Source organism: Lineus longissimus, chromosome 11, assembly GCF_910592395.1.
Source record: "Lineus longissimus chromosome 11, tnLinLong1.2, whole genome shotgun sequence".
NCBI lineage: Eukaryota > Metazoa > Nemertea > Pilidiophora > Heteronemertea > Lineidae > Lineus > Lineus longissimus.
Window position 1 is genome coordinate 17871163 of NC_088318.1, and position 22421 is coordinate 17893583.

Here is a 22421-nt window from a genome sequence, read left to right on the forward strand (position 1 = left end):
GACTTGTTGGCAAAGCGATTCCACCTTATATAAATCTGAGTAAGACACAATCATCAAGCGAGCCACAGTGTCAAATGCCATTTTGTTGAAGACATGCCTTTTGCCAAATAGACATGAGACAAAAGGAAAATAGAGAAGATTTCCACTTCGCTGAGTTTGACCTTTCGAGGCTGCATGTGGATCAATGCAAGCTGCGCCAGCTACGTCTTGCAATCGCACTCTCTTGCTATCTTTCTCCGGGAGGATAATGCCAAAGGCCCTAGCAGAGTATAGCAAAACTAGGTAAAAAAACTAAAGTGTTCTTTTGGTGTTCTTTTGATCGAAGTCCTCGGATAAGGCATCCTCTCCTCGAGATGTAATGAGTCATGTTCCTTCAACAGTTCTTCCTCATTTCTTGGCATTAAAAGCTAAAGAATCTTCTCTGAGAACGCATGCAAATGCAGTGTTTACCACCGGCCCTATATAGTCTGTGTCACCTATTGAAGGAATCGAACATCCGAAATCAATACTGTCGATACACTACACGGAATTATTTTGCAACCAATTTTAGCTTTAACAATTTCATTTCTATCTTGACACCAACAACCGTACTTTAAAGTTGTCGCATTAGGACGAACTACTAGACGTATGTTTCTTGTTTTGTAATCGGTGATGGATTTAGTTTTATGTGGTCTCTCAGCGCTTTATGTGATGAAATCGATGACAGTGGTGGATGGGGGTCGCATGTGGTTACCTAGTGGTCACCTCGTGCCTTTCGTTTCCAATATCGTTCATGTACCTCCGATAAGTCTTGGTGGGGCTGCGGCCCCCGCCCCTTTCCAAAGTTCTGGATCCGCTACTGTACCATATTCTCTAGTTTATACTAAACGTGTGAATCGAACCCATTGATAGCTGTCTCAGGCGGCAGAGAGATCGATACTGAATACTACGAGTATTAATGAAAATCGTGGCCATTTCGCGCTTGCAGCTCTGTGAGTGTGCCACGTCGTAAACGAAAGGTTAGCCGCTATTGATGGCAAGCCTATTTATGTTGCCCTGATTGAGTTGACTCTGGCTAGGCTAACGATTCGATAAGTCTCATCCATGTACACTATATATTGAGTCTTTCATGACGTGACAAGAATAGGGTGTCGTTAGGTCGGGGTTGTGATCTGGAAGGGCGGATGAATTTGTAATCTTGAGTGCGGTGAGCGGTGTGGTGAATATACCTATTTATCAGTGTATGTAGAAATTGACTGAGTCGGATTTGCGTATGACTTACGTGAACTGACTCCTGTAACCGCCGTTGATATTCTCGTTTTTGATATGACGGAGTTGGTATTGAGTGTACATGTACAAATATGCACCCTGGATGTATCAACCCTTGGGATGAAATCAAACAGCCTAGACTCAGTCAGGCGAAAGGCGTTGCCTTCACGAGCGTGCATATATCGAGAAATATCCCCACCTCCGTCGATTTCCTGTTGCTGGAAGCGAATCGTTGTAGCCCGCGGGCGATCGGGGGCTATGCAAAGACGCGTTTTCATTGGCGTGCCTGCGGGTACGGATTCTCGCTTAACTCCACGCAATATACAATCTGAATTACCAATATTCGCCGTAGGCATCGCCCCCAGGCTTCGGGCCACGCCGTATCCGCCTTGGGTTAGGGTGCAGTGGAATTAATACACTCCACTAAACACAAACCACAAACGAATCGCTTGTGTTAATTACAACCAAGTGCAGCCTCCCCATATGGGTTTAAATCAAATATTCGTTTAAGGGTGGGTAAGGAATAATATGTGCGGTATTGAAAGTTTGGGATACCACGAAGCGTTCTCAATTGCTTGGAGATTCGATGGCGTCATTGATAAGATCTGAACAAGATGGGCGTTGACTTTAGCCTATTTGCATTCTCGCTAGTTTGAAGAGGTTAATTCGTGCGCGAGAAATTGCAACGCCACATTGCCGTAAATGGCCATTGTGGTGAAATGGCGAACTAGAAGTGCTTGTTAGCCGTCGGCGTCGTCCATCTTCCTCGCGCACGACACGGGAACTAGGTGTACATGTACACGTATTTGATGATGCTCAGTCCCTTCTTGCAGTGGCCCCCATGGCCTAGGGTAGGCCATTTGATCATTAGAAGACGTTTGGGGTATCTACTTGCGCAGTGGAACAGTCGAGGTTCACAAGAAGTATGTCAAAAGTCCTTGTGCAGGATTTGGCTACAATTACCAAGCATGCGTTACTCAAGCTAGCTTCTCCTTTCTACTTGCAGCCAAAACCATGTCATCTCCAGCCCACTCTCCAGTGCCAACGACCCCGCATAACCACTACACGAAGATCTCCGGGGTGCCCTGCCCTGCCACGCCAACGAGATACACAGCGCCGGTGCACATAGATGTTGGAGGCGTCATCTACACATCTTCACTTGAAACGTTAACAAAGTAAGTTTCATCAATATCGTTTTTGCCTTTCACTCCTTTCTTTCAGCTGGGTTGGTTATCTCTTCAAGCAGGGCTTACCAATAACGTTCCTGTTCATGCATCTTCAACTCACCATGTTAGCCTAATGCAGCCTTGACCAACAAAATCTTGCACGGTCATGGAGGCTGCTTGGTTGAAATGAACATAGTACATACAACCTGCATTGCCTATACGGTGCACGGTGCCATTATCAGTTTTACACCGAGTTCAGGCAGCATGGTTAACTGAGCAGAGCATTGTCCACGTCCCTCTGAGCCACATCACAAGTCGAAGAAATGAAATAAAATAACCGCCAGCCTTCTTTCGGCGTGCACAGATCTTTGATTGAATTTATCTTTACCATCAAAGCCCGAGGTAAAACATCAAAAACGCCGCTGGTTTCGTTCTCTATTTGATTGGAGGCTTTTTGTGCAAGACATCAAGGTAAATATCCTCGTGGCAAACATCTGATTTATAGAATGCCTTTGTAAAATGGCCGACTATTCGGACAGCCTCGGGCATCTCCGTAAGCTATGGCGACAGCGGTTCGTGATATAGCCAGACGATAATAACGCTGTACATACACTTGAGCTGGTGGAGAAAAACTGGACGCCATCATGATTGGGTATAATTTAGAAATCTGCTGAACCAAAACTTTTATGTTCTTCAGAAACCTCGTCTTTACCTCGTCCCTCGCTGCTTATCAGTGTGATTCATCGCGCTCGTGTCTGCTATTCAGCACGTCCAATATCATAACCATCCTCATCACCAGGATTCACTGAAATGTACGACGTTTGTGACGTATTCAGTTGGTCCAATCGGGGCCCAGGAGCTATGTGTGCGCTTAGTCCATGCCCGTGTATTTTGCAGTGCTTTCAGCCATACCCCAACTGACACCAGGGGTGGACGATGCGCCGTCGGTAATTCGTTACTCACTCTGTTGACTAACCGTAAATACGATATAACAGCGTGTGGCCCAAGAAGCCGATACGCCCGGAGGCTAAAGCCTGAGGGTTGATTGATATTAGAAGGAGACTCAAAGATCCAGTATCATTCTCTTGTTAGAAATTTTGTTCTTTTGGTATTTTCGTGTCGCTTGGTACCGCCACCAATGAATGATGTCATTCATTGTTTTTGGCGTACACGGAGTGATACTTGTATTCTCTTTCGAGGTTAGCACTCAGCAGGAAGACAACTGTATGGCCTACAAATCTTTCGGAAAGGTAATCTTGGTCGAAGAGATACTTGGGGCACTTCTGATCTAAAGCAGCAGTGGTGCTGTGTATCATCTGTCTTTACAGTTTAGGCGAACTACCTCGGTGCTAGTCATCTCCGAACTCTCGCCATCTTTTTGAAGGAGTAGAGATATTCCCATCGATTACTGTACTGTGATAACTCACAAAACAAGTGAGTGCATTGAATCATAAGAATTCTCTGCCAGGTCGAAATGATGGAACTCTCTCTTTTTGGCGGCCCACAAGCTAGAAACTATACCACCGCCTCAGGGGGCAATAAGTCAACTCTTGTGAGTTGATGGTGAGGATCACGACAGCGGAAAGATTCTAACGCAACTGGTCGTTTTCTGTATGGGCTGACTGGTCCGGCCGGCTCGGTGACGCCAGGGCTTGGGCGGCGCCCGAGGCTCATAAGACGCAGATAACAGCATACGCTCGGTGCGTTTACCGGCCTGTGGTTAGCGGCCCTGTATCATATCGGCAATCAGAGGGAAAACTTGATATTGTCACCGTATCGGCGGATACTGATTATTATTTTAATGAGAAAAGAGTAGTTTCACCTGAGGGTTTGTAATTATATCTCGTTTCTTAAGGGAGGCTCTTTTTAGAGTCTATCTGATCTCATCAATTCTCTCGGGCTATCAGACTCACTGGCATTTGATTCGCCTACTTCTCTCAAACCTAAAGGCCCACGACTGCCTTTTCAACATCCGAGTTTACAATTTGAATTGAAGAAGCGAAAACATACAGGGATATGAACAAAAGATGCTGTAGTGTATGGTGCTTGAGTAACTTTATACTTACTCTAAGCCCTGTTTTAGCCTGAAACCGTTCAGTAGACCCCCGCCAGATGAGCTGCTCAATACGCGCTACAACCCGACCATTTTGGACCACTTCTCATTTATTCACCTTGGCGGAAGTGGTCTGTTCGGGCAAAGAGGAGACCTGTCCAATGGCTGTTGCCGACCATAGATTCGAACCAGGGACCTCGTGACTGATGGCCTACCGACCCGAGTGAGGCACTAGACTACAACGACTCCTAGTACCTTTGCGTGATAGTCAAACTTGCCCCGGGGTTACGGATGAGATAGCTTGACCCGGTTTTCCTTGCTTCACAAGAGATAATGATGAAAAATGGAGAGATTTCAAAAAAACGAACTGGTACCGCGGAATGAAACATGCTATGCGTTTTTCAGAGTTTTGGTTTTAAGTTTTCGACTGATATCCATCAACCAAGAATAGATTTCTCACTGAGGCTAGCCTTTTTTTACATTACCCGTATACAGTGTATCTGTTTCTTTAATTTTGTAAGGGATGCTGAATACAACCCCGGGGCGTTTCACTTCCTATGGGTCTTTTTCATGACTAGAATTAAGGCTTGGCTTCTCTGGCCTTTAAAAATCGCCGAAAGATATCTATCGCTTCGCAGTCTGTATTGGATTTAGATGTGACTTCAATGCCTTCAGGTTTATCAATCACGTCTATCGCATCACTTTCATCAAAATTCTCCAACGCTTTCACAAAAATTCCCGAATGGCGTTCAAAGCTGTGAATAATGACATTTCTGAATTTAGATTTTCCCCAAAGGCATAATCGAAAGGTTGGTCAGGACATGCTAACCTGTTATTCCTATCAGCCATTTCAAACACTTCAGAGAACGAAAGCTTGAGCACATGGGCTGGTGGCATGCTGTCGCCTGTGGCGACTTCTCCCAAGAGCTATACTTCACAAACCTTGCGGGATCACCCTAATCGCCTCCAGCTTCCATAAACTGCATTTAAATCGATCTCCTTCGAGCCCGATTAAGGTAGTCGAGTGACAATGTGACGGGGGTATCGTTCTAACCGCTGATACCCGCAAGCAGATGCTCAAACCATGATACAGAAGATATCGTCAGCGTGTCTGACCCTGGCCTGACCCTCGCAAATTTGCCCATTTCCTGGTCATTCCAGTGGGCATTATGAAGCGAAGTTGAATAAAACATTAATGAAAAAGTGAAATACAGCCGCAGGGTGCGCGGAGCAGTACGGCTGGTTACTAGTGGTTCAAGAGGAAGACTTGATTGTGGATTTAAATCAACTAGATTATGAATTGTACAGTAATCGTCACCTGTCACGAGAAAGAGGTAAATTATCCATAAATATGATATAAGTGGGCAAGGGTCGGTTCGTGGTTAAATTCCCACGACATTGCGTGTGAGATTTTGAACTTACATTCGTAACAATCCAGGCCAGAGGTAATTGGGAACGGTTTGAAAATGTTCATCGTTCTTAAAATATGTCTTTTAACACATCTACTAAATGTTTATCATTCATTTTTGTAAACGCAGTTCTTTAAAATGATGAACTGATTTGATGCAGACTCAAAATTATGTGAGGAGAATGGTCTTGCAGGCAGCCACTGGTGGTGTGACCGTGTGTTATTACTTTTTTACCGTATGGCTTGTTCCCATTGCCCGGTCGCGCGGCCTGGCCCACCCACCCTACTGCCAACGGGGTCGTAAAAACTCGCCTCGTACAGCAATGGGAAATGGTAAATTTCTTTCCATCTGCTCATTTAACGGAGTTTTCGGGTCAGATTACCTCATTTCAGACCAACCCATCCTCTTGACCATTGTGCCTTTTTCTGTGGACAAAAAACCGAACTGCTGCGGCTGTTTCTAAGAGAAAATATCTCGAGGCTATCGGTATTATCAATCCTGTTCTTTTGCCAATACAGCCTGATAAAAGGATCGAAGCATATTGGATAATTACCAGGGCAAAATAATGAGTACACCTTACGCTGTTGTATGGCGATCGCCCGAACAGTTGAGAAACTAGCTCTCGGCTGCTTGGTATATAGTTGTTATTTTGGACTAAGGTTCTTGAAATATGTCCATTTTAGCCAAAGGCTGTTTAGCAATTCCCCGTAATTAGTTCATTTACCAAACCCCAGAGAACAAAATCTCTCATGCTGTCCCCAGGACATGGATCTTGCCACGTAAACGATACTAGACCATACTAGTAACAGTATATCCGGGGATGGTCTGGGGCGAGCGAAAATAAATACAAATTAGGCTTATACATAATACCTTGTGCATTATTCATTCTAAACCTGATGCGCTGTAGGCCATTGCCTCTTTCCATTCTGCTTGATTCGCTCAGTCGGCCAGCCGAGGCAAATTACCATGACCGAACCTCACCAGTGACTCCTGGTGATAGCACGACGAACCAATTTCGCGGGTGTCAGCAAGGGATCTGCCTTTGAACATCGCTCCAAGTTGTTGACACAGATGCTGTATCTGATGACGCCAGAGTGAAGTAAATCATTAAGGACAGAAGTGTTTACAAAGCCAGAACAGAAAGCAGCGGAAGTGCCATTGCGTTTCGTTGCCCTTGCCTGTTAAGGCTAAGCGACCCCAGTCAAAACTGTTTCGCGGGGGTCGATGGTATCAATATAGGCCTGATAACTCTTTGATAAGACAGTAGAACGATTGTGATTTAGGCCGAGATGCGAGAGACAATAGACCGTTTACTTGACTAGGCCGCGATAGGGACCCCCGGATTCGTCGTAGAATCGGTAGTCTTCCTTCCCAGCATACAACAGTGTGGATACCACACCTCGGAAAGCTTCATCGAGAGGCTGTTCCTCTGGCCGAGTGTCCGAATACCACTTCCCTAGCGAGCCCCGAACAACGACAAAGGCAACGTGTTTGTGCAGACTACAAACACCTGACGGCCATTTTTCATATTTTGATAACGATTTTGGCCATTTTCACGACCAAATAACTAGCCTGCGGTCTATATTATTCGTGATTATTCCAAACCAACCTTCCATATCTGCGAAGACGAATTGCTCAGGCCAGATCAAGCCAACTTAATAACATACATCGCCCGAGGCGAATATCTTATATAATTACTGCACTGTGAGGCGAGATCTCATTTCTGGAGTACCCCGGCCTAAGTATATCAGTGCCCTCGGGATCATGGTGACGCGCACTTTCACCTAAAATCTAATATCAAAGGACACTCGTTTAGTGAAAGGAAAGATAAGAGAAAATGCTCTTCTGCTCCTTTTAAAACCAAAGAAGAAAACCTTGCGGCCAGTTTTTTCCAGTCGAACTCATTTGCATGGTCCTATGTGTGACTATTTGAACTGTACAATCCGGGTTGGTTAAAATGGTGGTCGAGCGGACGCTTAATTATTGAGTCGAAACTCAAATTGTCACATGGTCGCAGGTGAGCCATCTTGACAATATCAGGTCATTTCACTCGATACACACTTACTCCCTCGGGAGAAGTCGTGTTGTAGGCCCCGTTTGCAAGAGGTGCAGGTGATCGAGCTTACCCTGGTCACCACCTCTAACATCATCTTGAAATCGCTCCGGGTCAAAAGTTTCCTTTAGGCCGGAGTTATATAGGGCTCATGTTGTCACTTGTCATGATTCACTTGTCACGAGTCAACTCAGTGAATTAGGCGTACATGAATGTGAAAAGTGACCTCGTGAATCGTATGTAGCCCGCTCTTCGGAAATGACTTGTTCGTTCTTCATGTCACGCATGAAAAGTGAACGGTGACACGTTACATGTGAAAACGTGAACTCTATATAATCTTGGCCTTACGGGAGTATGTTACGAGTGCTTCAAAACTCTAGGCGGCGATTCATAGTATCGCCGATTGCCTGCGAGTGTTTCCGAATGCCTGCGATCTCTCGAATATGATGTAAGTCGCCATCTTTCGGGATGTTGCCATACACAACCAATTTCTTCAAGTGTTGCGGAAGACATCAATTTTTGGAATTGTCGACGAGAACCACTGATGACTTCAGATTATATCCGACCATATGTACCTCCAATCGCTCGGTAGTGTTGTCAAGATGGTCCGACTCCTTGGGAAGGTTGCCGAGTAGGCCTACCTCCGGTTCTTCGTGTGTTCTTCTCCGTAACATTTCTTTCCGGCTTCATCCAACGAAACCCACCGCACATGTACGTCATCGCTTACGCCCTGCTCTGTCTGAATGTACAGCGGAATCTCATCCACTTGTTTTGACACCAACTCGAGGCTAGAACGCCTCCTGCTATTTTACGAATGACATGCGATTTCGCTTGGTCTCAAAGCACGTGTAAAGCAATCAGGCAGCGACTAACTCTCTTTGAACATTATTCCCCGCCCAGTGCCTCCCTGCCGGCCCTGCATTCCCGATACACTCGCTTCTTGAAATTAAATAATTTCTCCGATGTATGAGCGTAAAATTGTTTTGGGCTATAATTTTCTACCCTTTGAAGAATTCGCCTCAGCGTAGATCAGTTTACCTCCTTTGATCTAAGGCCGCCGGCGCTCATCAGAATTTTGCATAATTAAGTAAAACTAGCAAGGAACAAAGAACGTCTTAGACAAAACAACGTTTTCTTGGAATAAACTGTGGCGTGTCCCGCGGACATACTGCCTTCGTATCAAGTGCAGCCTCTGATGTTCTACCATGTTGGCCCTACGAAATGGGATGAACAATGACAAGAGAAGTATAGCGAGTAAGCCCTCTGTAAGAAATTATACCCCTCGGCCGCGGCAGAGCACAAATAGGAATTTCGTGTCCGGGGGCTGGATCAATTACCATTAAAACCTACCCGCTTCTCTGACTCGCCGAGCGCACTCACATGGGGCCAAGAATAACACTACACGACTAGCGGGTCTTCGCCGAAAATTCTTTACCGTTTACCCAGGCGGTAAACATAACCCAAAAGGGGCCCGAAAAAAATCATTTTGGTGCGCACAATACAAAATCTGAAATGGATCAAGTTGCATTGTTTGGTGAAATTTTATAGCATGGTGAATGTGTGTTGAGGAGCTGCGATTGGTGAAGAAATAATCAGTTTAAACCAATACTCCATTGGGAGGTGATTGACCTCTCTTTTAGTACCCAAAATGATGGATGAGTAAAAAATAAGGAACTTTGTATTTTGCGTTTCGCGACTGCTAACTTGGCCGATCAGCTAGAGTCAGAGTGGAAGTCGAAAGACTACCTGTTGTCCTCATCTGCTATTGTTGTCTTCACCATATCATCATTGAAGGAACGTGTCGTGTATCCGCAAGATTAACAGGAGAGTAAAAAAAGCATCTCCTTTAAACCTATTCGTACAAGAAGGAGTTGGGTTGTACCGTTACCATGGCTACCCATAACATAAGAGTGAAACACTCCTTAACGTTGCGGTTCATTTATAAAAGACGAAGTTTTTGCTGTGTTAATTCCTCTCTGGGTTCTTTTTGAATAGTTATAAAACAAAGAAACGCTGAAACGAAGCAGTAACTAAGAAACGTATTTTAAACCTTTTGTCCGTATCGTTGCGTTACTTGTCGGAGGGAGTAAAATTATAGGTTTTTATCATTGCGACTCAAAGTCTTTTCCTATCGTTTCAGATTCCCAGACTCCCGCCTCGGCAGGATGTTCAATGGCAGCATTCCAATCGTTCTGGACAGTCTCAAGCAACACTATTTCATAGACCGTGACGGGAAAATGTTCAGATACATACTGAATTATCTGCGTTCTTCAAGACTACTCCTGCCTGACACATTCAATGAGTTTGAGGCCTTGTACGACGAGGCCAAATACTACGACCTAGCTGGTCTGGTAAGGGAGATAGAGATAACGCGTGACCAAAGGAGAGCTTACAAGATGGTGAAAGCGGGCAGTCCCGTTCATCACCCCGTCACCGGAAATAATGGAACTACGATAAAAGTAGAACCTAATTCGGAAGAACATTGTGAGTGCGTTGCCGTTCACGTAAGCCCTGATCTGGGCGAAAGAATATGTCTTACTGCAGATCGTGCGCTAGTTGAGGAGGTATTCCCAGAGCTAAACGCAGCACTGATGGACTCGCGATGTTCCGGATTCAACATGGACAATCGCTACGTCATCAGATTTCCGGTGAATGGCTACTGTAAACTCAATTCACTGCAGGTTTTGCAAAGACTAATGTGCCAAGGATTCCAGCTCGTCGGAGCTGTAGGGGGTGGTGTGGAAGGGCAGCAGTTCAGTGAATATATCTTGTGCAAGAAGATTCGAATACGGTAACATAAAGGGAGCATGGCGATTACTATTGATACTTTCAAAGGAGACAAATACTAAAGACTTGGATGGACCATGATCTGATGACGTCATCAATTCAAACCGGTGGCCATGTTGGTCTGCGTTTTCTTTGTGTATGCTGGTCAGCACCGACATATACCTGTATGTTTTGGCCAAGGCTACAGAGTTCTACCAAACGCAATGAACAATAACTCGGTAGAAATCTGAAAACTGAAGAATGGCGGCTATATGATATTGATGACGTTATTAGAACTGGTGTACATTTCATGCACTCGTCTTTTGGGCCGCTGTCATAACTCGAATCAAAGTATTTTGTTGTTTTTATTATAAATGTTTATGTATATATTTAAACATTATAAACTCCAGATGATTGGGCAGACACAGATTGGGGCTGACACAGCCATGGACCCGTTACGGGAGGCTCTACTCGCTGTGGTTAAAGTTCGCTACAGGCCTTAAACATGACACTGTATAAACGTTTTTATATAAACGGTCAAAGGGGTAAATGTGCTGAAATCAATTATGGCCTATCCCTTGCATTTATTTTAACCACCCTAAATTAGGAACATTTACAGTTCTATCTACCATTGTATACAGATATTGCTTATGCAAACAGCAGTTACACGTAAATATGAATAGTTTGCATTTCCAAAAAGAGGACGCCAGCGCAAAATGTGGGTCACGGCGTACCTTGAGAAAAAGGTGTATTTATAACCTTTTTCGAAGAGGGTAATGTTCCTTCCTCTGACTTCTCTCTGTGGAAAACGCTAGACTATGGATTCACCCTATTCCATTGAGGTGTGTCCGAACTCCTTGCACAAAACCTTTCTTAAACACTAGAGCTTACCATGTTAATTACACCCTACTTGTTTGTTATATATACAATATTTTGTGGCCCATGTCATCATTCTATGTGGTGATGCAGCTGTTCTCGTCTTCCTTCTGTTCCACTAGATCCCTTACCCTCGAGTACATGATTGCTTTCACAGAAGCATCGTCCGTGGTGTTGTATTTAATTGCATGACCTCAATATTTGCCTAGCACCATCAGGGACTAACTTTGAGCTACAATGTACCTTTCACCAACTTTGTAGTCGGTTTTGCCATTTAAATGGCTTCCCCAACAACTTGCGTACACCAGTTATGTAATGCACTTTGGACATTGCCTGCTATGGTCTGTCGAATCAATCTGCCCGTAACCCACTTTCACATAAGTCCAATGTAAGTTTCAGCTGGTCTCGACACCAATGACTGTACAAGAAAAAATCATATGCCCTGGCGGCTAGTGTAATATGATATATTCCATTATTTTCACTGTTTTTGCCAAGATACGGGCACTGGGTTTACATAGAATTACGTATAACGTTACTATGGAGGTATGTTAGAATAATGAATATATGGTTTATGAGGAGCATTATAGAAGAAATGGTTGCCAAGCGCAAACTGAGGTGGATTTAACAATGATTTCTATACTGCTTTTCGATGTGTATCGCTTCTTCATTAGCTTCACTGGCAGAACCCTACTTGCGCTGACTCGTGGTTGTTTTGTGGATGTTCTCAGATATACAATGTAAGTTTGGTCAAGATCTACAGCCCTATGCTGTGCACTGTTGAGTGATAAATGTTGGAAATTGTACCTCCTTTGGGCATCTATTTCATTACTTGGGCCTACAATTTGTATTAATTGGTTTGATCAGTGTGTTTTCTTGGTTGCAGTCCAACTCTTCTTTACCCTATTTCATTACACACCCTAGAATATGACCAATAGTATTTCAACACGTATTTTTCGTCTCCACCACGCCTAACCTTGCAAATTGTTGTTGTTTACTGAAACAGATAAGAGATCAGCGGATTATTATTAGTATGTAACGGTGCAAGTTTTGATTATAGTATTCTCTTAGTAAACTCTTTGTTTAGATTTGGGTCATTATACAGTGTATGTGATACGTTCAGTCTCAAGATCTTTATTAACACTGTCACCGCGATGGCCATTCGAATGAATATACCTTGTGCTTCGGGCCAAAATAGACTCCCCGAATCTTTCTCAAACGTATTTGACAGGGTGAAATGCATTCCTTCCTCCACTTTCGCCAATCACAAAAGATCGGGCGGGCCCCCTCTTACCGGAAATCTATTCCCCGGGCCCATCCACTGCGATCGTATCGATTGATGCACTAGTCCGCGTAAAATGCATAGTGGCTCACTCTTTACTCAGTAGGTCATCCTTGTGCTTTCTTGGTTTTTGGTGGACGAAATGGCGAGTTTACTCATACCCCGTAATAACTGCAGAGACCCTATATAATTTGCTCTCTGTTTTCTCCAGCAGATTGTGCAAACTTGCCCTCCGAATCCTAGATAGAATGTACACATGTTCTTCATTTGCATCGAAATGTAATAGGGGCCTATTGAGCTGGTAGACACATTTTTTTAAAGATCCTCGGAAAACAGCGTCACTCTCGTAGAGACGAGCAAATATTTTTCTCTAGATGTATTTTCTCTCGAAATGTCTTCTTTTTATGATCACTGCATTAGTTATCTTTTGTACAGTGTACATGTATGGAGTTGTGTAGTGGTTTCCGTGAATTATAATGGCGGTTCGCTGGCACGAAAATTGTAGAAGATCATACTGATACTGTTCTTGGTGACCGATCAATGACAAAATTATTTTATTCGTAAGCGGTTTCGCTCATGCATAATTACATGTAATCATGGTAATTACTTTTGCCGTTGTTCAGGGGTTACGGCGTATTATGTCATCACTCCTCACCCCCTTCCATTTGCCAAATTATCTAAACTGCGAATATATACGACAACCAAAATTAGTTGTGCATGAGCGATCGCGTACGAATGAAATAATTTTGTCTTAGAAGCTCTGTACACACTGACAACATTTTGGGAAACATGTTGGCCAACATGTTGTCCAGGTGCGATGTTATCGAAAATTTTGCCCTGTATACACATGACAACATTCGACAACATGTTGGGCAACTTGTTGTCGAATGTTTCCGAGAAATGAGGATTTTTGAGGGAATATTTTTGAGGGAAATTCATAAACAATGGAAGATTCCAAGAGAAGAAGATGTATTGTCGGTGGCTCTGCCATAATTTTACGTATCCTGATTGAAAGACAGCGAAGAAGACGTAAAGATGAGAAAAGAGTGTGGACAAGACCATGGATTTATATGAGACACCAGCATGGGGCAAATTTTGTAGCTATTTCTAGAATAGCAGCTTTCTTTTTGTTCTTGTCTTTATATTCCCTGGATGTTACATCCCATAAACAGGCACAACTTTCTCATACTGCAATAAGTTGTTCAACTTCACTCAGTAACCATTCCTTGCTTGATGCTGCCATTTTGACTACATCACATGGCTTAAGGTAGATCATGTGATTTGTGGCCTATTTCTGATTGGATAAAACTCGACAACATCATTAGCATCTCGGCAACAAAATTGATTTTGTATTATTTCGACAACATTTGAGCACTATTTGGCCAACATGTTACCGAATGTTTCCGAACTGTACACACTGCCAACATTTTCGATAACATCGCACCTGGACAACATGTTGGCCAACATGTTTCCCAAAATGTTGTCAGTGTGTACAGAGCTTTATGGACACCGTGCTTTTTATTGGTTCCGAATATGGCTTGTCTAAGCCTGAGCAAAAGATACTACTGAGGTTGAGATTCACAACTGACATATACTTACGCATACGAATCAAATGAACTTGAAGTCAATTTCACGTGACTGCATTTTATTCGCGTGGGTCATGAAGTATCGTATAAGTTGAGGATTTCACCCACTCTATCTTTGAATGGTGGTCTAGAGGCCCCGTTGGTGGCGCAACTGAATTTTTTTTAAAGGTAATCTACAGCTTTCTAGATATCAATAAAAAAGAAATGCCTTTGTATCAAGAAATAAAATGTCTGTTCAGATTAGTTATTAAAATGCCATTTGTTGTTATTTCATATAACATTAGCCTACCCCATTGAAATAGGATCCGATCCGCTGTACATTGCATTGGGACAAGACTCATATACACGAGGTAGTGCTTCTGAATAATAATCCCCTAACTGCGCAAGTTTTCGCCGGCAACCCCTGGGTGAGATGAGTTGGACACTCTCCTCTTCACAGGGTGTAAGGGGTAAATATATGGGGTAAGCCTTGATGTCTTCATTGGCAAACCACCAATAGCAGCCTGTGAAAAGATTTAGCATATGATGTTTCTGTGATGTTTTATGCCCATGGTTTGCATTCTGAAACACTTGAATTCATTTTGAGTCTAGTACCCAGAATCAGTCAATCAACTTACACTTCCTTTGCACTTGTTTGGTTATTATTACCCTGATCTTTATTTTCATTAATTGATTTTGAGCAAAATAATTACAACGTAATTAATATAACATACAATTGACCTGAACAATCAGCCCAGGTTGCCCATGGGATATCCCTTGTGGGCCCCACATACATGCGTGGAGGTGCCAAGTCCGCTTCATTCTCTGTGACTGTCTCAATTTCGGCCTCTTGTTTGCAAGACGATGGAGGTAACACCGAATTCGGTCTGGTTGTGACTGCTTCATCTCTCACCATGTTGGCAAGACAGTGGAGGTGCCAGGTCCCCTTCATTCTCGGTGACTGTCTCAACTTCGGCCTCTTGTTTGCAAGATGATGGCGGTAACACCGAATTCGGTCTGGTTGTGACTGCTTCATCTCTCACCATGTTGGCAAGACAGTGGAGGTGCCAGGTCCGCTTCATTCTCTGTGACTGTCTCAACTTCGTCCTCTTGTTTGCAAGACGATGGAGGTAACACCGAATTCGGTCTGGTTGTGACTGCTTCATTATCTCACCATGTTGGCAAGACAGTGGAGGTGCCAGGTCCCCTTCATTCTCGGTGACTGTCTCAACTTCGGCCTCTTGTTTGCAAGATGATGGCGGTAACACCGAATTCGGTCTGGTTGTGACTGCTTCATCTCTCATCATGTTGGCAAGACAGTGGAGGTGCCAGGTCCGCTTCATTCTCTGTGACTGTCTCAACTTCGTCCTCTTGTTTGCAAGATGATGGAGGTAACACCGAATTCGGTCTGGTTGTGACTGCTTCATCTCTCACCAAACTGGCAAGACAGTGGAGGTGCCAGGTCCGCTTCATTCTCTGTGACTGTCTCAACTTCGTCCTCTTGTTTGCAAGATGATGGAGGTAACACCGAATTCGGTCTGGTTGTGACTGCTTCATCTCTCACCAAGCTGGCAAGACAGTGGAGGTGCCAGGTCCGCTTCATTCTCTGTGACTGTCTCAACTTCGGCCTCTTGTTTGCAAGATGATGGAGGTAACACCGAATTCGGTCTGGTTGTGACTGCTTCATCTCTCACCATGTTGGCAAGACAGTGGAGAGTGCCAGGTCCGCTTCATTGTCTGTGACTGTCTCAACTTCGGCCTCTTGTTTGCAAGACGACGGAGATAACACCTAATTCGGTCTGGTTGTGACTGCTTCATCTCTCACAATGTTGGCAAGACAGTGGAGATGCCAGGTCCGCTTCATTCTCGGTGACTGTCTCAACCGGGAAGGTAACACACTCAATTCAGTCTAGCTGTGACTGTCTCATCTCCCTGGCCATGTTGGGTAGACAATGGAGGTGGTCTGCCTGATTCGGTGTGGTTGTGACTGTCTCACCACGTTAACAAGACCGTGAAGGTCACACAACCAATTCAGTCTGGCTGTAACTGTCTCATCTCTCTCGCCATGTTGAGAAGACTCCAATTATCTGCTTCAAAAGACTAGCTGCCCGGCATGTGCGGAAATGAACCAGTTTTTGTTTGTTTTATTGGGCCAGAACGACTCCCTCCTGTCTCCGCCGCAACTTCCTCCAGACGCTGCCGGTACTTCGAAATCTTGCCGAATGCATATAACGTTGCACGAAATATTAGCAATCGTGCCTTCCAAAATTGGCAATAAAAGCACCTAAATATCGAATTGTAGGTACATAAACGATATAGGGCCTATTGTGTGAGAGTAAACATTACATTGTTAACCTGAAGGCTCATTATTTCATTGGACATAGCACCAGCAGTGGTGTATTAAAGCCGTAAGGGTGTACAGTTCACAGTCGCCTGAGTCGGGGTGTTACAAATTCCGATTTCAAAATGAAGGCAATCCGTATGTTGTAATTCAGTTGGGGTTCCCATCAAATGAAAAGTGAAATTCTTGGTTGTTGTGCTGGCTGGCTGTGTCTTGCTTTCCTTTACCAGACCTGGGTAGGCCAAAGTGTATACCCCATTTCCCCAGAGTGCAACCAGGCTATTTTGAACGCCGTACAGTAACAGTAGACCCTACTACATGATGTATACCATCACATAATCAACAATGCACCAGTCCCAGAAGGCCGTACCGTGAAAAAATATCATCTTTTTTCTTTCTGCTGCAGAAAAAGAAACGTAACATGGTGGTCATCATCGGCTTTGAGGGCAGTGCCAATAAAATAGGAATTGGTATCATTCAAGATGGCGTGGTGCTATCGAACCCGAGACGAACATACATCACACCACCAGGACAAGGTATAGAAGAAGATGCTGTGGCCATTCTACATGGCTGTCATGAGGTTCCTGCAGGCTGTTTTCATTTGAAGCTCATTGGTACTATAATGGTAGCTCATGCACCTAGTGGAGATTTTGGAATTTGCTTTAGAAATCAGTCTTTTCCACCCCACTTATGGAAAGCTACCTGGAGAACACTGTTCTTTGAAATAGAAATTAAAAATCAAATAAGACACAGAATCTTTATAAGTCATGCTGTATTTGTTTATGTTTTAGGGTTCCTGCCCGGAGCGACAGCCAAGCATCACCAAGCTTGTATACTAACAGTCCTCCGAGAAGCCCTTGATCAAGCCAACATTTCACCTGAACAGATTGATGGCGTTGCCTACACCAAAGGTTTGTCCGTCAAAATCTTAAACAAGGGTTTCAGTGGCCGACACGTTAGAATCTCATGCAGCAAGTACTTTTGATATCGCCAAAGAATAGACTTCATAAGACATGCACAAACTCTCCAGCTGACAGTGATGACTTTTTTTTCTTTGCAGGACCTGGCATGGGGGCACCCCTGGTGTCTGTTGCAATTGTGGCACGTACCGTCGCACAGCTTTGGAACAAACCAATTATAGGAGTCAACCACTGTATAGGGCGTATCCTTTTCAGTAAAATCCGTGGTTTGTGTTGGTGTAGTGTGGTTACAAGTTTGGTTCCAAACTGTTACATCTTATCTTACCCTGATAAGTTGAATTATTACCTTTTAATATAAAAACCTTGTGCTATCCACGATAGAGATAAACTTTCTGGATTGGCTATTAAATGGAATTTTCAGTATTTTCCTCAACTTCTTCTAAAGATATAGAAATGGGTCGACTCATTACTGGCTCTCACAATCCAACAGTTCTGTATGTCAGTGGAGGCAATACACAGGTCAGTTTGTAAAACAACTTGAAAAGTTTTTGCTCTGTCTGTTTGAAATCTTAAAGCAAATTCTGTCCTAATTCGTTGCCAAAGTAAAAAACTAATTCCTACCAGCAGTAAATTCCAAGGATGAGCTTGGGCAGAATTGGATTTATTGAGGAAATCTGATGTCTTCTCAATGTCTGACCATGTTCTGTTTGTAACTATGTGCGTTTTCTTTCAGGTGATATCATTTTTAGAGCAGAGATACAGAATTTTTGGAGAAACTATCGATATCGCTGTCGGGAACTGTTTGGACAGGTTTGCTCGAGTAATCAAGGTATGCACAAAACTACCTACATCATCAGATAGTTACAATCAAGAGCTTTCGAATGAATGGTCTCGTCAGTGGGGTTGACATTCTGTGACCTTTGAGACTCCGTCGGTGCCCCTCAAAGACAACACAGTCAGTCCTTACGCTAGATTAAAAGGAGTGCAGGTGTACATGTAGGCTAGAATTAGTGTATAACAATGAGCTTGTGTTTCTTTCAGCTCTCAAATGACCCAAGTCCTGGCTACAATATTGAGCAAATGGCAAAAAAGTAAGTAGGAACTCAAATGCATGAGGAACTGGCTGGGGGTGGGATGTTGCCTTCGACTTCAAGGTTGTTTTCATGACCGAGTTCATCGGTTAGAATTGGCAAAACCCATGCCAACTGACACGTAAAACATAGAGAGGGAATCACCGTGGAGTGTGAATGAGAGTTTGGAGGGTGTGTAACGTCTGTCCTCTCTATCTCATAGTAAGGAATGTGGGAGATGGAGAATCCTAGCAGCAACCTAACCTCTTTATCTACGCATTTGTTTCAGGGGTGACAAATATTTAGAGTTGCCGTACACCGTCAAGGGAATGGATGTCTCCTTCTCAGGACTGTTATCACATATAGAGGTAGAAACTTGTTTCATGACTTTTGACTGTCAAATGGCTCTCTGCCAGTTTAGTCAGTTGTCAACATTTCTGTTGATGCTCACAGATAAGACGATGAAAGCATTCTGTTTCGGGCACTGGGTATTGGTCATGTTAGTTGGTCACCATTTCAACGATTAGTAATCTGAGATGAAAAGTAATCTTTAAATTCCTATTTCTAAATGTTCATGCTTATTTTCAGGAACGAGCATTAGACTTGATAGAAAGTGGTGAATATACGTCGCATGATTTGTGCTTCTCTTTACAAGAAACCGTCTTTGCTATGTTAGTTGAAATCACCGGTAAGTATGTCAAGATGATGTTAGTAGTGTTGGAGTTGTTGAGAAATATCTAATATTGCTCTCATTTCAATTGTTGTCATGTCTGTCTTGATCTGTGATCATAACTGTCTTCTTTCAGAGCGAGCCATGGCACATTGTGGATCTCAGGAAGTCCTTATTGTTGGTGGTGTTGGCTGTAAGTATTTGAGACGAAGGACAATGTTGCATAAGTAGGTTAGAGTATAACTTATTGTAAACCTGATGATGTTGGCCACATGCATGTGTACATGAATAAAGCGGTTTGTTGCGATTAAGCTTATTCGGCTCGGGAAGAAAAATGCCAAAGTCGAAATTTCAATGATATATGTGCTTTGGATACTACAACTGGTGTAAAATAGCCTACGGAATCTCATTAGAGTCATGTAAGAATAGCCACATCCTAAAACATTACCTTCTTGTCCTTGCATATCTTTTAGGCAACAAGCGATTACAGGAAATGATGGGGATTATGTGTAAGGAACGCAATGCGACGTTATTTGCTACTGATGAAAGGTGTGTATTCAGTCTACATTGTCAGACTTGACTTGACTTAAACCCACTTACTACAAGTGGTGTAAAGTCCCCAACATGTTTCTTCCCTCCTCCTGTCCTGGGCAGTTCCAGTTCATCCCTGCCAACCTCTTCTGTCGATCGATGCCAAGTAGTCTTTGTCTGGACTACAGCTCATGTGCTTCAGACCTGCTCCTGAATGTCTGATAGAGAGGGACACGACCAGACCCAGAGCTTTCTAGGACAACCGTTGCCGAAATCGGACTGACTGTCTTGCAAACATCTCAAATTTCCGAATGCAGAGGAGAAGAAAAAACAGAAAACATCAACATGCCTCTAAAATATCAAACATTTGCTCGTTTTCAGATTCTGTATAGATAACGGAGCAATGATAGCTCAAGCAGGTTGGGAGATGTTCAAGAGTGGAGTGACTACACCTTTAGAAGACACATTTATTACACAGAGGTAACCTGAAGATTACTTGATTGATTAAGTTACTGCTAAAGATGGTACACATGGTCTATTGCAGGGAAGAAGAGTCCCTTGACCATCTCCTTTCTTCTCTAGTTCGAAAAAAGTCCTGTGTACATCAACCCTTAACACTACAACATGCTCCATTTGTGATTTCTGTCAGCAGAAACCAGACAGTAATTTCAACATGTCTGATTTCAGATATCGAACTGATGAGGTCTTGGTGACCTGGCGGGAGGACTGTGGAGCATCAGGAGATCAGGCAGCTAATCATAGTTGAAAATGACTTTGTTTTTCTTCAAAGTGTTTCAAGTAGACTTTTTGAAGTTGGATGTATCTGCTGTGAACGGAAGGATATAGTTGTTGGATGAGACTTTTAATCCTGGATGTGTTATTGAGACTTTTCTTGTGTGCTGGACATGGCAGTGATTAACAACCACTGAATAGAAAACTGGGACGGCTGGACTGCAATATTGGCATGGGTAGATGTTAAGCCAGTTCTCTGTAAATAAGATTGATTTTTACTCTTTGTATACAGTAAACGTTATGTTTATCAGCCTCACATAAACCGGATACCGGCTACTTATATGTCCTAGACAGTTTTTCAAGTCCCCGGCCAACCTTGTAAGTTTTCTAATAAAGTTCCTCGTGAGTTGGATATGATGAAATCTGAATGCTCTTTCCAAATTTGTCATCGCTTTACACGTGTCACAGACAGCCAAAGAAAAGACACTGTCCGGTTGTGACTGTCTCTTCTTTCACACCATGTTGGCAGACAAGGTAATGCCAAGCACTATTTGGTCTGGATGTGGCTGTCGCAACTTCAACACGATCCAAGATGGTGGATGCTACATACCAATTTGGTCTGGTTGTGACTGCTTCATCTCTCACCAAGCTGGCAAGACAGTGGAGGTGCCAGGTCCGCTTCATTCTCTGCTTCATTCTCAACTTCGTCCTCTTGTTTGCAAGACGATGGAGGTAACACCTAATTTGGTCTGGTTGTGACTGCTTCATCTCTCACCATGTTGGCAAGACAGTGGAGGTGCCAGGTCCGCTTCATTCTCTGTGACTGTCCCAACTTCGTCCTCTTGTTTGCAAGACGATGGAGGTAACACCGAATTTGGTCTGATTGTGACTGCTTCATCTCTCACCATGTTGGTAAGACAGTGGAGGTGCCAAGTCCGCTTCATTCTCTGCTTCATTCTCAACTTCGTCCTCTTGTTTGCAAGACGATGGAGGTAACACCTAATTCGGTCTGGTTGTGACTGCTTCATCTTTCACCATATGGGCAAGCCGAAAGAGATGCTAGGCCCAATTCATTCTGGTTTTGGCTGCCTCGTCTTGTATGCAAGGCGATGGAGATTCACAAGGCGCACGCCAAATCCAGTCTGGCTGTGACTGTCCCGTCTCTCTGGCCATGTTGGGTAGACAATAGAGGTGGTCTGCCTGATTCGATTAAGTTGTGACTGTCTCAATCGTGAAGGTAACACACTCAGTTCAGTCTGGCTGTGACTGTCTCATCTCCCTGGCCATGGCGGGTAGGCAATGGAGTTGTGACTGCTTGAGACATATCGGGCCTGGCACCTCTACTGGCTGGCTTACATGGTGAGAGAGATGAGACAGTCACAGCCAGACTGAATTGTACGTGTAATCTCACTGGTGTGTAAACGTGGTGAGTGATTGCCTCAACGACGTCACCAGATCGCTATGACAATGGTGGTGCCATGCTCGATTCGTGTTGGACTACACCAGGTGGAGTTAGACTCAATACAAGGTATAAATGGTCTCTGGACAGGATGCAGGAGAGAGAGACAGAGAGAGAAGACGGTGCCAAGTGTCATCTGCAAGGGACACGATTCGGTGTGGTGGTGACTGTCTCATCTACAAGACGGTGGAGCAGCGAGGGCCGATTTGGTCTGGTTGTGACCTAGTCATATCACTCACCGTGGTGACAAGACGGTGGAGCAGCCAGTGCCGATTCGGAGTTG

At 43.9% G+C, this 22421-nt stretch overlaps 2 protein-coding genes across 4 annotated transcripts in view; both read left to right on the forward strand.

The window, feature by feature from the left end:
* The window catches only part of LOC135496092 (uncharacterized), a 53545-nt gene extending 39694 nt beyond the window's left edge, over positions 1-13851 (forward strand). Inside the window, exons 4-5 of the mRNA XM_064785217.1 lie at positions 2255-2423; positions 10070-13851. Coding sequence (XP_064641287.1) covers positions 2255-2423; positions 10070-10724 — 824 coding nt within the window. The 3' untranslated portion in view covers positions 10725-13851. The remainder of the gene's footprint in view (positions 1-2254; positions 2424-10069) is intronic.
* Positions 13852-16632: 2781 nt separating this feature from the next.
* Positions 16633-21075, forward strand: LOC135495741 (tRNA N6-adenosine threonylcarbamoyltransferase-like). Of its 3 annotated transcripts, none has more exons than XM_064784622.1 (13): positions 16633-16713; positions 17163-17292; positions 17548-17667; positions 17817-17918; positions 18122-18195; positions 18410-18505; positions 18718-18767; positions 19036-19114; positions 19335-19434; positions 19553-19609; positions 19890-19965; positions 20329-20427; positions 20635-21075. In XM_064784622.1, exons 2-13 carry the CDS (start codon positions 17178-17180, stop codon positions 20711-20713), a joined length of 1047 nt encoding a protein of 348 aa, XP_064640692.1. In that variant the 5' UTR covers positions 16633-16713; positions 17163-17177; the 3' UTR covers positions 20714-21075. The 3 variants fall into 3 exon arrangements, with proteins under 3 accessions (XP_064640692.1, XP_064640693.1, XP_064640694.1); XM_064784623.1 differs by lacking the exon at positions 16633-16713 and adding an exon at positions 16875-16894; XM_064784624.1 differs by lacking the exon at positions 16633-16713 and adding an exon at positions 16974-16992.
* Positions 21076-22421: the final 1346 nt, after the last annotated feature.